Source organism: Bos taurus, chromosome 11 (genome assembly GCF_002263795.3).
Source record: "Bos taurus isolate L1 Dominette 01449 registration number 42190680 breed Hereford chromosome 11, ARS-UCD2.0, whole genome shotgun sequence".
In the NCBI taxonomy this organism is placed as follows: domain Eukaryota; kingdom Metazoa; phylum Chordata; class Mammalia; order Artiodactyla; family Bovidae; genus Bos; species Bos taurus.
The window spans coordinates 86,356,684-86,370,608 of NC_037338.1; the positions used below are offsets into that span (position 1 = coordinate 86,356,684).

At 44.2% G+C, this 13,925-nt stretch overlaps 1 protein-coding gene across 10 annotated transcripts in view; it reads right to left on the reverse strand.

Annotated features, from left to right (window-relative positions):
• GREB1 (growth regulating estrogen receptor binding 1) overlaps positions 1–9,437 on the reverse strand; it is a 134,560-nt gene extending 125,123 nt beyond the window's left edge. The window contains exon 1 of one of the 10 annotated variants that reach the window (XM_024998441.2): positions 9,285–9,433. In XM_024998441.2, coding sequence (XP_024854209.1) covers positions 9,285–9,371 — 87 coding nt within the window. In that variant the 5' untranslated portion in view covers positions 9,372–9,433. The other 9 variants (XM_024998440.2, XM_010810181.4, XM_024998445.2 and 6 more) reach the window with 9 other exon arrangements.
• Positions 9,438–13,925: the final 4,488 nt, after the last annotated feature.

Below are 13,925 nucleotides of genomic sequence, written 5' to 3' on the forward strand. Positions count from 1 at the left end.
ACAAATATCAGTACCAGCTTTACTCATAATAGCCCCAAACCAGAAACAATTTGGATATCCTTTAACAGGTTAATGGTTACATTGTGGTTATGTTCAGAGCTTGGAGTACAACTCACTAATAAAAAGGAATGAATTATCTTTTTACATTTATTTTATTCAAGTATATTTAATTAACAGTGTTAATTTCCGCTGTATAGCAAGGTGACTCAGTTAGACATCTATACTTTCTTTTTCATTTCTTTTCCATTATGGTTTATGGAAGCTACAGAAATCATAATGCCTAATTATCTAGACAAAACCAACAAAAATCTTAGTAAAAGAAAAGGCCAAATAAAGAATTTTTTTTGGACCCCCACAAAAGCCTATGAAAAAATGCAAGTTCTCAGAAAGAAACAAGGGAGGTGCTAGAAAGGAAAAAGGCAGAATGTTTATCCTGAAATATGGGTGTTCCTCTGACCAGCCCCGGGGCCGAGAAAGGGAGACTGAATGATAGACAAATGAAAAAAGTCCAAGTAGAAATTAACTTGAAACAGATGACAGAATGAACAAAACATTTCTCTTCTTTTGGTGCTAAGATCTGGCTTCACAGTTGTATAGCTTTGTGGTCAGATAGATGTGTGATCAACCTTGTCACAGCATCTTATCTCTCTATGACCTGGATCAAGTTCCTGAACCAAGCTTCTGGACTTGGTTTTCCCACATATAAAATGAGAATGACAATACTACACCTCATGGGCACTACCAGCCCAACCCAGAACCCGGCCAGAAGAGCCACATAAAACTCCTGTGAAACTCTTCCACTGTGGTAATGCAACCAAACTCAGTGGAGCACAGAATGAGGGTGACTAACTTTGCTGGACTCTGTTTCTGTTATCTCAATGTCTTTGAGTAACTAAAAGGTATTTAAGTTTTAAATTTTATGAGAGGTGCCACAATTAGCTACTCAAATCCATTCCCGGGGTCACTCTTTGGGCTTCCATTTTCTAGTTTCTAATCCCGGATACACAGGATCACCTTTCGGTGTCAAAACTGCAAAAGAAATGCAACAGGATGGCCATCTGCAGAATCACTTTCAGAGTGAATGTGGGTGAAGAGAAATGCACAGAAACGCGCACAGATCGCCCCTCGCCACCTAGGAGATAGAGTTTGAGAATCTGGTCCCACTTTTGCAACTGACCAGTTTTGTAGTAGCTTCTCAATCTAAAACATAGAAATGATAGATTCTACAGAGCAAAGAAGTCCTAGTAAATTGAAGGCCCAGACGGGTCTCCTGATATGTTACTCCCAAACTGAGTCACATTCAAGTCTAACAGAAGACAAGAATGTCAAGTGGGAAGCAGAGGCACAGACTCGTTTCTCAGGCCAGAAGCAGAGGACATGAATCAGAACCCTTTGTAAAAGATGGTCTGTATGTGTGCCTTCAACATTAAAATAAACCAGTACCTTTAAGAAATGTATGAATAACAGTGGGAAATATTCTTAGTGTGGCAGGGAATTCGTTAGATAGTTCCAATCCAGGAGTGCTTGCTTTCTGAAGGACTTAGCAATTTTTGTGTGCTGTTTCCAGTCCAAAACTACTTACCAACAACCCACAAACATCTACAGGTAAGTACCCTGCCCTGGGCTGCACACAGGTATACACAGTCTGTGCCAGGCACAAAAAAAATCACTGACAACAACAGAGTCACCTCTATGTGTTCCCGCCCCACCTGCTACGGACTGAGAGTCCCACTCCTCCTCTAAGCACTCCAAACCAGGGCTGGGAGACCCTGTGTACAACTGCAAACCAACCCTAAAGCTGCAGGCTCCAAAACTGAGCTCACCTGAGGGGGCAATCTTGGGAGTGTGCCCTAGACTGAAGACTTATGTCCCCCTAAAATTCATATATGAAAGCCCTGCCTCTCAGTGAGAGGTGATTAAGGTGAAGTGAGGTCATAAGGGTGGGGCCCTGATCAATAAGGTTAGTGTCCTTATTAGAAAAGACAGCAGAGGACTCTCTCTCCACCCTTGAAGAGGACGGGAAGAATGACCATGTGAGAACACAGCAAGAAGTTGACCACCTACAAGCCAGGAAAAAAGCTTTCACCAGAAACCAAATCAAGCAGAATTTTGATCTTGAATTTCTAGCCACCAGCATTGTGAGAAATAAATTTCTGCTGTTTAAGCCACTCAGTTTATGGTATTTTGTTATGACAGCCCAAGCTACTACAGGTAGTGCAAGAAGGAAATATTGGAACTAAAATGTAAGTTCCATCAGGGCAGGAATCGCCTCTTTTGTTCACTACTGTATCTTCAGCACTTAGACCAGTACTTGGCACAAAATATCAACTCGATAAATACTTATATATTAAATGTTGTTGTTGTCATTTATTTGCGAAGTTATCTCCTACTCCCTTTTGCGACCCCATGGACTGTAGCGCACCAGGCTCCTCTGTCCATGGATTTCCCAGGCAAGAATACTGGAGTGGGTTGCCATTTCCTTCTCTAGGAGATCTTCCCAACCCAGGGATCAAACTCATGTTTCCTGCATTGGCAGGTGGGTTCTTTACCACTGAGCCATGAGGAAAGCCTATGTGTTAAATAACTGATGGGATTTTGTTGCTGAAACACCTGTTGCCTTTATAGACCACCAATGCCAACAGATTTAAAAATTTTGGAAACAACTTTCTAACCTTGTTTTTAATTTTTACAAATGAAGACATCAATGGGTTTTTAATTTGTTTTGTTAAAATACAAAATTTCAAAATGTACCAATTAGTTCATATCAAGGAACAGATATTTAGGTAATTTCCTTAAAGTACTTTTTACCTGGTAGATGCCCAAGGATTGTAGTGGCTATAACGATTATTATTTAATATTATTCAGCTAATTCTTGTGCCTGAAAGCACTGGAATGCAACGTAGTTACCAACCAATGAAATACTCATCTATGCATGAGCTCCTTGTTTTACTCTTCTCTTGTGTTGCCCTTTATACATCTCTCCAGAAGACATTGCTAAGAATATAATAAATACTTTCATTTGACAGATTCAAAACTAACTGACCTTGTGGCTCAAATTCTCCTCCTACACTGTAGTCAAGACCTCAAAATAGAACCCTTAATAGTTCTCCAATTGTTTCTACCAGTATTAGGCTTGGCTCTGTGCAAAGCTCTGCAAGTTCCCTAAAGAACAAAGCTCATTCATTCCTCAAATATTTACTGAGCACATACCGTGGGCCAGCCATTGTGCTGGGTGCTGGGTGCTGGGTGCTGGGTGCTGGAGCAGGATGGTGAGCAAGGCAGACTTGATCCTTCACAGCAACTGCCATGTGCCACAGGGGAGATAAGACATCAAACAAAGGAATATGGAATTGCAAATCCGGTGTGTCCCACGAAGTGGTTTTCAACCTTTTCTTATTTTTTGAAATGAAAATTGCCTACATATACCTCAGTTCAGAAAATTTTATCTGATAATTTCCTTTCCAAATCTTTTTGAGTCAAGAACTGTAACTATCAATCAGAGTTCCTGATCAACAAAAGATCTCACAGTCATCCCACAGTTAAGATCACTCTGCACAATGGGGAGAAACTGACATAGGACTGAGTTATCAAACTCAGTGATGGGTAAATGCACAATTTCCAGCAGGTTTTTGCTTCTGTGTGTGCATGGTGGGGGGCAGTATTTGTTTCTGGTTTTTAGAGCTTATATAACAGATCTCTTGGCTACCTTCATAGATCCATGGTTCTCAAGCATGGCTGTTCATCAGAATCATCTGGAAGGCTTGCTAAACCTCAGATTTCTGGCCAATCTCCCCCCTCCCAGAGCTTCTGAGTAGCACTGAGTGTGGAGCCTGAGAATCTGCATTTTATACACATTCTCTGGTGATGCCAAAGCTGCTGGTCCAGCAACTACAATTGGAGAACTGGGGTATGAAATGCTGTAATGTCTTGGATTTACTTCAAGGTAATTCAGGAGGGTTGCAGTGTGGGGAGGGAGGAGACAGAAAAAACAAAATTGACAAAGTGTTCACAATTGTAGAACTGGGTGAGATCACACAGAAGTTCATTAGACAACCTTTCTACTTTCATAGACATTTGAAGTTTTTCCACAATAAAAAGGTAACAGGAGTCAGTTGGATCAAGATTTGTCATTGCACATCTTTAAGAGGACTTCGGTTCCCACAAAGGCCCTGAAATATACTCCCCGCAAAGGCTATTTTGAACATTTGTGACATGCCAGGCCTTGGCTGACCACTAGAGGGAGTCAAACAAAATGAAGACACAAATTGCTATCCTCAAGTCCATAATTTGGTGGGATAAAGAAAATTATTGTGTTACAGAGACAAATAAATGGCATAAAAGATAATTAAGAGGGAGTAAGAGAGTGAGAAGACTAAGGCAAAACTGCATCCTTTCCCACTATATATCCTTGAAGTTAAACTTTTTTCCCATTTTCTAAGGATCCAACAGAGCATGTGCACAGAGCACGCGTGTGCACGCACACACACACACACACACAGGCAGTCAAGTTTCAGAAATATATATTACCATCAGTCAATTATGTTTTATCAAGATGGAAAGAACATCAAAAACACACATAAAAGGAAAAGCCCAAGAGTCTGCTAGATAATATATAATTTATCCACACAAAAGAATACAAAATTGTAATTTAAAATGACAATATCAATGAAATAATAAGTATATTCATAATGAAAAGCAAAAGTGTTAGTCACTCAATCGTGTCCAACTCTTTGTGACCCCCATGGACTATAGCCACCAGGTTCCTCTGTCCATGGCATTCTCCAGGCAAGAATATTGGAGTGGGTAGCCATTTCCTCCTCCAGGGGATCTTCCTGATCCAGGGACTGAACCCAGGTCTCCCGCATTGCAGACAGACACTTTACCAACTGAGCCACCAGGGAAGCCATATTCATAATAATGACAAAATGGCACGGATTACACTTATTATTTCATTGATGTTATTTTAAATTACAATTTTGTATTCTCTTATGTGGATAAATATATATACATAATCTTGGCCAATGTTCAGAAGCATACAGAACTTAATTTTAAGACTAGAAAAAACACACAAAAGAATTAGCAGTAATTATATCTGGATCGTAGATTTCCAACTTTTTTCTTTTTTTTAACTCTTCTGCAGGTTTTTCAATTTTATATCACAAATATAACTTCTACAATAGTCTTCCTCATTGTACTTTTTTTTTTAAGGGTAATTAGCTAAAGTACTATAATTTAGCTGTATACTCAGAAACTAAACCTAAAAGATAAGTGTGCCCATTAAGCAGTGTACAAACTGCAAAGATTAACCGGAATCTTTTGAAGGGTTTCAAAGTCCATGGACTCTTTGGAATGGCCAGGCCAGGGTTCTATGCATTACCCTCAGCCAACCCTAATAGTCAGTTACCCCCACAAAAGCCCTAGAGGCTTCCTAGGGGAAACAGAACAGAACCAGTGAAGCATGCTGGACAGGGAAATGTGGGTTACTAAAAGCAAGCTCCCTTTCTCCACTTAAAACATGAAGCATCCATACCACATTCTTTGTTTAAATATCCTGGTCCCATTCAATCATTGAGGACTATGCTTGGGCATGGAGCAGGGTGCGGGGAGCCTGCCTCTCTCTTTAAACTATAGTCTGTCATCTTTTCATTCTGAATATTTTCATCACTAATTAGCTCTACTTTGAGATTGCCTCTGAACATTCTGGAATTGCCAACTAATTCAAATTTTGAATCCACAAACTAGACACAATTTTCTTAAAATGGGGTTTCTAATGTCAATTAAAATGGTAGTAGCACACTGAGTATCTGTAACACCATAACAGTTCAGCCAATCGCTTACTAAATGAACAAGTCATCAACTTCATACTAAGCATGGAAATCTTTAGATAGACTCTAGATATAAACTCTCCTATCAAAAATGACAAGGCAAAAATACAGATATTAAAGTGTAGCTTCAAATTACCCACCCAGTAAAAGATTAGAGGCATTGGTGCAAGTGGCTCTTTTCATTAGCTAAAAACAACTTAAACCACAGATAAGCCATTTGTTAAGCAATAACAAAAAAGGCTAAAATGGAATTTCAATTTCAACCTGAACTTACTTCTTATCCTTTAAAGAATACTTCTTCCAAAAAAAAACCACTAATTCTAAAAGCTACAGGTACCCAATATTCATAGCAGCATTATTTACAACAGCCAAGACATGGAAGCAACCTAAGTGTCTGTCAATAGACGAACAGATACAGAAGATGTAGAGTATTACTCAGCCATAAAAAGAATGAAATATTGCCATTGGCGTGACACAGAAGGACCTGGAGGGTATTACGCTACTGAAATAAGTCAAAGACAGATACTGTATAACATCACTTATACATGAACTGTAAAAACTGCAACAAACTAGTGAATATAACAAACAAGAGGCAGCTTCACAGACACTGAGAACAAACCAGTGGTTACCAGTGGGGAGAGTGATGAGAGACGGGTGAAGCGAAGGGGATGAAGAGGTACAAACTCTTAGGTATAAAAAAAGCCACAAGGATATATTGTGCGATACTTTATAATGACTATAAATGGAGTATAACCTTTAAAATTATGAATCACTATATTGTACACCTGAAACTTACATAATATTGTAAATCAACTACACTTCCTTTAAAAACATCAACAACAACAACAAAAAACTTGTTCCAGAATGAACAGCAGCCCACCTCATCCACTGCTGTGGGTGATGGAAAATGTCACAGACCGCAAATGCAAACTTTAAATCAACCAGATTTCAGTATGAAAAGTCTCCTAGAAACAGCTCCTCACCTGTGTTTCATTTAATTGTCTCACATTTTTAATTTGGTTTTCATTTTCTAGAAACAAACTTTTCTGAGCAAACCCAAAACAGTGCTCTAGAAGCAACAGATTGGATATAAGGAATTCTTCAAATCTGCCCAGAGATTTAAGACATTCTAAGTCAGGGGTAGGAGTCTAATTGGCCTTTAAAACTTCCAATAACGTTTTCCTACAAAATGCTGCAAACCAGGTGACATTAAAACAACTGGTTTATGTCAGATGAAGGTCAGAACCCTCCCAGACCTCTACCCTTCCCCCAGATCTAACACAGCAGTGTTAAAATGCTCTCACTAGGAATAAAAGTTTTTAACAAATCAAATTTGCACATGGTTTAAAAGAGATACTAAAGAAATCTTCCAAGTCCTGAGTAACACTTACCCTTATAAGCAAAGTTTATTAAACAAAGCTTCAGTACCCAAATTAAGTAGTCCCTCTTTTTTGCTGGTCTTCAAGACCAGGGATCAAAGAGGCGTTGACAGCAAAATGGCCCAACATCCTTCTCCATGAATGACCATCGCCTCCACCCCGCCTGGCGCCTTGGCGGCCACACACACACACACACACACACACACACACACCCCTTCTTGGACTTCAGGGAAGCAGCCTTTGTTCCCAAGACCCCAAACTGGAATCCAGCGACTAAGCTCTCGCCTCTTCGGAACCAGCCTTTCCAAGGGTCGGAGCCCCTCCAGGAAGGTCCCAGGGCGGTTTTGGAAAGAAGCCCCATTTTCTGCCGCGTCCCAAGTGCAGGGAAGTTAGAGCCGGCACCTCCGGCCCCAGCTTCTCCAAACACAGAGGCGTGGACACGCATGCATGCACGCGTGCACATCCTCAAAATAGTGACCACCACCATCAGTGTCATTTTTATCAGCTCTCACCTACCGAGCGGGGACCTTGTGCCGCGCGCTCAGCGCGCGCTCCAAGTCCATCCAACTCTAACCCTGGCCGACCCCTCTCTCTCTCACACACACACACACACTCATACACGCGCACGCACCCACATCCCCACGCGACCTCGGGGCTGAACCCCGACACTTCCGCAGCCTTCCGGCGATCGGGGCAGGAAAAGTGCCCCGGTCCACCCACCCGTACCCTCGCCGGCTCTTCCCCGGGGCGCTGGGCGGCCAGCGGTCCCCCCGCTCGCCCCGGGGACGGCGCGCGGCAGCTCTTACCGCGGCCCTTTGTCCTCGCGCCGCCGCGGACCGGCTCCGGTGCGCCCGCCGCCGTCGGAGGGCCGGCCCAGCCGCCCGCGCGCTCGCTCCCCAGCTCCCGGGCTCGGCCGGCCGGGGGGCGCGCGGCAAAGCCCGGATCTGCGGACCGCTGCCAGAGCCCGGGACTGACCCCTGACCCCCCGCCGCCCCCGGAGTCCGCTTCTCCAGGTCTTCCAGCCGACAGCGGAGGAGGGCCGGCGGTGGGCTCGGCCGCCCCCGGGACCCCGCTGGGCAAGGGTAGCGGCGAGGGCGGCGTGGGGGATGCAGCGGGGAGGCGTCGGGCGAGGGGAGGAGGTTAGGGCCGGAGGTTCGAGAACCGGCGCCCGCCCGCCGATCCGGGTCCTCGCCCCGCCGAGGACGCGGCGCCCCCGGCCCAGGCCGGGTCCCCTCGCTCTACCCCTGCGCCCTCCTCGCCGAAGCGACCTCCCACCTGCCGGGCCCGGCAGCGGACTAGGGGGCGCCCCCGGCTTTCTTCTCCGATCTCCCCCGGGGAATCCTCCGGCAGCTTCCCCGTTCCGCCCCCAGCACACAGCCCACCGTCCCGCGGGGCCACGCTGGGAGCCTCTCCGGCCCCCGAAGGCTGAGTAGGGGCGAGAGCCTGGACAGACATTGGGAGAACCCTGGGAGAACACAGATCGTTTTGTTGCTTGGGACCCAGGCGCCCAGTGGCGAGGCGACCAGGCAAGTCTGGGAGGCTGCAGGAGCGGAGCCCAGGCTTCCCAAAGGCTCCCCACCAAGGACCCCGGCCCCCCGGAATGAGCCCGGCGGAGGGCCACGTCGGTCGGGGGCCCAAGGCGCCATCCTGGGCGCCCGCGGTACCGGCTCCCCGCGCCTTTCTCCCTGCCAACGGCTCAAAGCAGGGCATGGGGGACTACGGTCCCCAACCGCCAGCGGCCCACCTGACCCTGGGAGGCTCTCACCAGGGAACCTGTCTGAGGCCAGCAGAAGAGAAAGCTTCTGAAATGCCAGGCACTTGCGGGTGGAACCTTGCCTGGCCCCGGGGTCGGGTAGAATGAATGAAAGGAAAGAAGGAACCCACGAACCTCCAAGAAATCTTTGCAGACCTCTCTCGGGAGACTGGTGCTGATGTAGCCCGAGGGATGAGCACAGGACAGGAGGAAAACTCCAGATTTATCTTTTTAAGCCAAAAGAGGGGCCCCTGTGATTTCAGGAACCTGCGTGCCTGGCACAGAGGTAGAGTCAAAGACCAGCCCTGAAACCTCAGGGGCACTCACCCCCACGACTCGCACCGTGGCCTTGGGCCAGTCTGACACTGTCCTTGAGGATGGGGAAGACAGCCACAGTTCACTGAGCTGAATCATTACATGAGGGAATGAGGGTCTGGCCCCCAGCCAGTGCCAGCATTCAACAGGTTCTGGGTAAAAATACTGCCTTAATCTCTGTAGATTTCCTGTCCTCTGGTTGGCGGTACCATCACTTTTCTTATTATAAAATATTTCAGAGGCACACTAGAGAAAGTAAGTTTGTCAGCCCCTGCCTGTGTGCCCAAGAACCAGCTAACCCTAACCTCTTGCCGTACTTAATTCAGATTTTCTCCTAAGAAATAAATATCACAATACAGTTAAAGCCCCTGGACAGCCCTCCCTGATCCCAGTTCTCTCCCGAATTAACACCCCCAGCACCCGTTTAAAACATCTCATCAGTGTTTTCACACCATTGCTACATATGCATGTGTTCATGTTACTACTACATATACCCGTGTCCAAATAGAACATGTTTACCAGTCTTACAGCTTTCTGTGTGTTATGTTCTGCATTTCCTTATGTAACCCAGTCAGTTTGTTCTATGCTGTTTCACTCAATGTTATGCTTAAGAGCCATCTTGTCATACAAATGTTGTTGTTCAGTCACTAAGGTGTGTCCAACTCTTTGCAGCCCTGTGCACTGTAGCCCACCAGGTGCTTCTGTCCATGGGATTTCCCAGGCAAGAATACTGGAGTGGGTTGCCATGCCCTCCTCCAGCGGATTTTCCCCACGCAGGGATCAAACCCCACACCTTCTACTTGACAGGTGGACTCCTGACCCCTGCACCACCTAGGAAGCCCATCATACATATAACCCTAGGCTATTCATTTTAACTGCTGGATAGTGTTCCATTGCGTGAATGGCTTGGCTTGTATAGACATTTTTCTGTTGATCGATGTTTGAGTTGATCAGTTTTCCATGATTAAAAATAAGATTGTTGTGGGACTTCCCTGGCAGTTCAGTGGTTAAGACTCCATGCTTCTACTGCAGGGCACCACAGGTTCAATCCCTGGTTGAGAAACTAAGATGCCACATACCACCTGACCACACACACACACACACACACACACACACACACACACAAGCAAGAAATGAAATAAGACTGCAATGGACATTTTCAACTGCATTTGTGTTTCTAGGGAATGCACTGTTTTTCAAGCACTGCAGTAAAAACGTGTAGAATAACTGTGTTAATCTTAACTAATATGATTCTATGGTGTAGATTACTTAGTACAATTGCTAAACGAATCATCATTACACTTACTTTTTTTCCCTTGCATTTTGACAGCTTAAATTTTATCAAGCAAATAAAATTCTACAGAACAAGGTCAGGAAACCTTTTATTGAAGGGTTAAAGGAAATATTTTAGGCTTTAGGCCAGCCAGGAGGCAAAATTCACACTATTTGATTATGTAAGTACTTATACAACCATTTAAAGTATAATCTTTTAAAAATGTGAAGACCATCCTTACCTCATGGGTCGTAAAAAAAGACACCCTCCCCCACAAAAAAGCTAGATAGCAGAACAGATTTGGCCCATGGGCCATAGTTTGTCTGCCTAACCACCATTATGTGAAAGTCATTCAAAAAATGCATCCCTTTCCTTGAAAACCAACATTAAAAAGGAAGTCAGTTTTAAAGATTTTCTTGGATGTGGACCATTTTTAAAGTCTGCACTGAATTAGTTACAATACTGTCTCTGTTGTTTGTTTTCTGGTTTTGTGGCCATGAGACATGCGGGAGGCCAGCTCCATAACCAGAGATCAAACCCACGCCCCCTGCAATGGAAGGCAAATTTCCAGCCACTGGACTGCCAGGGAAGTCCCCAGGAAGTCATTTTTAATAAAGACAAAAATATTTGATTCACCAGAAGAATCGAATATGAGATTCCTGCTAGGGAAAAATTCTTAGGAAGATGTCCCATGCCTCAGATGATTGATACAATGACTTTGAGGAAGCCACTGAATCCTATTTTTTAACTCTATAATAAATTCTAGAAATGGAAAGACTCCTATCAATTAAGAATTAGATAAGAAATGACACTCAATGAATGTGTTTTATTTTTTGTTGTGTATTTTTTTCCTGCCTGATGAATCATCCCTCTGCTCCTAGTTCGTTGATTTAAATACAAGCACACAAATACAAATAATTAGCTTTTTCTTCCTGAAATGAACCTGACCTACTTATTTTGTCTTTACTGAACTTGAACTAAAACTTGAAAACAGTAATTTCAAGAAATTTTCTTACATGAGGGGACTCAACCTAGTTTAAAATGTTGACAAAAACAGGACCAAACTAAAAAAACTGTGGTGGCGAACCTCTCAGACTTACAAAGGCACTGTCAATCTCTGAGCCCATTCGGTAAGCAGGGTTCGTGGAGGCCGTGGGGTCAGGAAGGCAATTAGACATGGCTTCTGGGCATATTTTTTGTTTCACCAGCATTATCCTAAAGAATCACACACACAGTCTTCTCTCCCTCTCACATACACATACTCACACGTATGTCCCCTTTATATGTCTGTGCGTGCTGCACACATGTATTCCTTACAAACATATCTGCTTCCTTAAACGCACGTAGCGCACACGCTTCAAATATGCACGTGGCTCTTCTCCACATACATACGTCTCTCGCATATGTTTCTTTCCACCAACACTAAAGATTTCTCTTTCTTCCTCTCTCTCTTCTCTCTCTTACACACACACTTGCCCCACATACATCTCTCCCCTTAGCACATACATTCTCCTTACTCCCATATCTGTTTCTTGCAAATTCAACTCTTCTCTACTTTTTCTAACATACACATATTTTCACACAACTACACCCAGACCCAAATGCATTCTCTCGTGGGTTTTCATAGATATGTATATTTGCTTATCTTAGTTCAGTTCAGTTCAGTCGCTCAGTCGTGTCTGACTCTGCGATCCCATGGACAGCAGCATGCCAGGCCTCCCTGTCCATCACCAACTCCTGGAGCTTACTCAAACTCATGTCCATTAAGTCAGTGATGCCATTCAACTATCTCATCACACATAGAAATATATACACCATCTCCTTAATTTCTTGCCCAACCACAGGTTCCTCTTTTCACCTCCATCACAGCAGTGCAGTTAAAGTGCCACAGAGTAAGAGCTGGCTGGAGCCTTTAGCAGCTCCCATTTGTGTGTGTCAAACAATACAGAGTTAGCTTACTGCTTGTTTCCATATGAAGAGGATTTCGGCATGGCTTTCTGTACATCAAGTTTATTCACTTTTGATAAATATCTGTAAAGTATAATTCAGTTTACATTGTTAGCTCTCACTTTCTGTGGAGCAAATACTTCTCTAGCCTATTAAATGCTTAAACTCTGCTCACTTAAATTCTCCCAAAATGTGAGGGGGGTGGGTATATTGGTTTTCTTGAGCTGCCATAACAAAAATACTACAAGCTGAGAGGCTTAAATGACAGAAATATATGGTCTACAGCTCTGGAGGCTAGAAGCCCAAAATCCAGGTGTCAGTGGGATTCTTTCTGAGGGTGGTGCGAGAAGGATCTGTTCCAGGCCTTTCTCTTTGACTCCCATGGCTGTCTTCCCCCTAGGTATGTCAGTGTCCAAGATGTCCTTCTTATAAGGACACCAATCATATTGGCTTAGGGCCCACCTTAGCGACCTTATTTTAGTTTGATCGTCTCAGTAAAAACCTTCTCTGGTCACATTCTAAAAACAAGGACACATTCTAAAGTACTGGGGTTTAGGACCTCAGTGTATGAATTTGGAAGAAGGCAGGAATGGGGGATGCAATTCAGCCCCTAACAGTAGGATTTGACTTGGTTCTACAGGGGGTTCACACCAGAGATGCTGAACTTACCTGGACCAATGATGCATCTGAGACCTAGATGTGGCACTTGCTCATTTGAAACTTCAGACTCCAACTGCATTCCACACTCTCCACCTCTGTTTTACCAGGAACATTATTGTTGTTCAGTCTCCCAGTCGTGTCTAGTTCTTTGGCACCCCATGGACTGCAGCACGCCAGGCTTCCCTGCCCATCACCAACTCCCACAGCTTGCTCAAACTCATGTCCATCGAGTCAGTGATGCCATCCAACCATCTCATCCTCTGTCGTCCCCTTATCCTCCTGCCTTCAATTTTCCCAGCATCAGGGTCTTTTCCAGCCAGTCAGTTCTTCCCATCAGATGGACAAAGTATCAGAGTTTCAGCTTCAGCATCAGTCCTTTCAATGAATATTCAGGACTGATTTCCTTTAGGATTGACTGGTTGAATCTTCTTGCAGTCCAAGGGACTCTCAAGAGTCTTCTCTAACACCACAGTTCAAAAGCATCAATTCTTCAGTGCTCAGCTTTCTTTATAGTCCAACTCTCACATCCATACATGACTACTGGAAAAACGATAGCTTTGACTAGACTGACCTTTGTTGGCAAAGTAATGTCTCTGCTTTTTAATATGCTGTCTAGACTGATCATAGTTTTTCTTCCAAGGAGCAAGTGTCTTTTAATTTCATGGCTACAGTCACCATCTGCAATGATTTTGGAGCCCCAAGAAAATAGTCTGTCACTGTTTCCATTGTTTCCCCGTCTATTTGCCATGAAGTGATGGGACCCTATGCCGTGA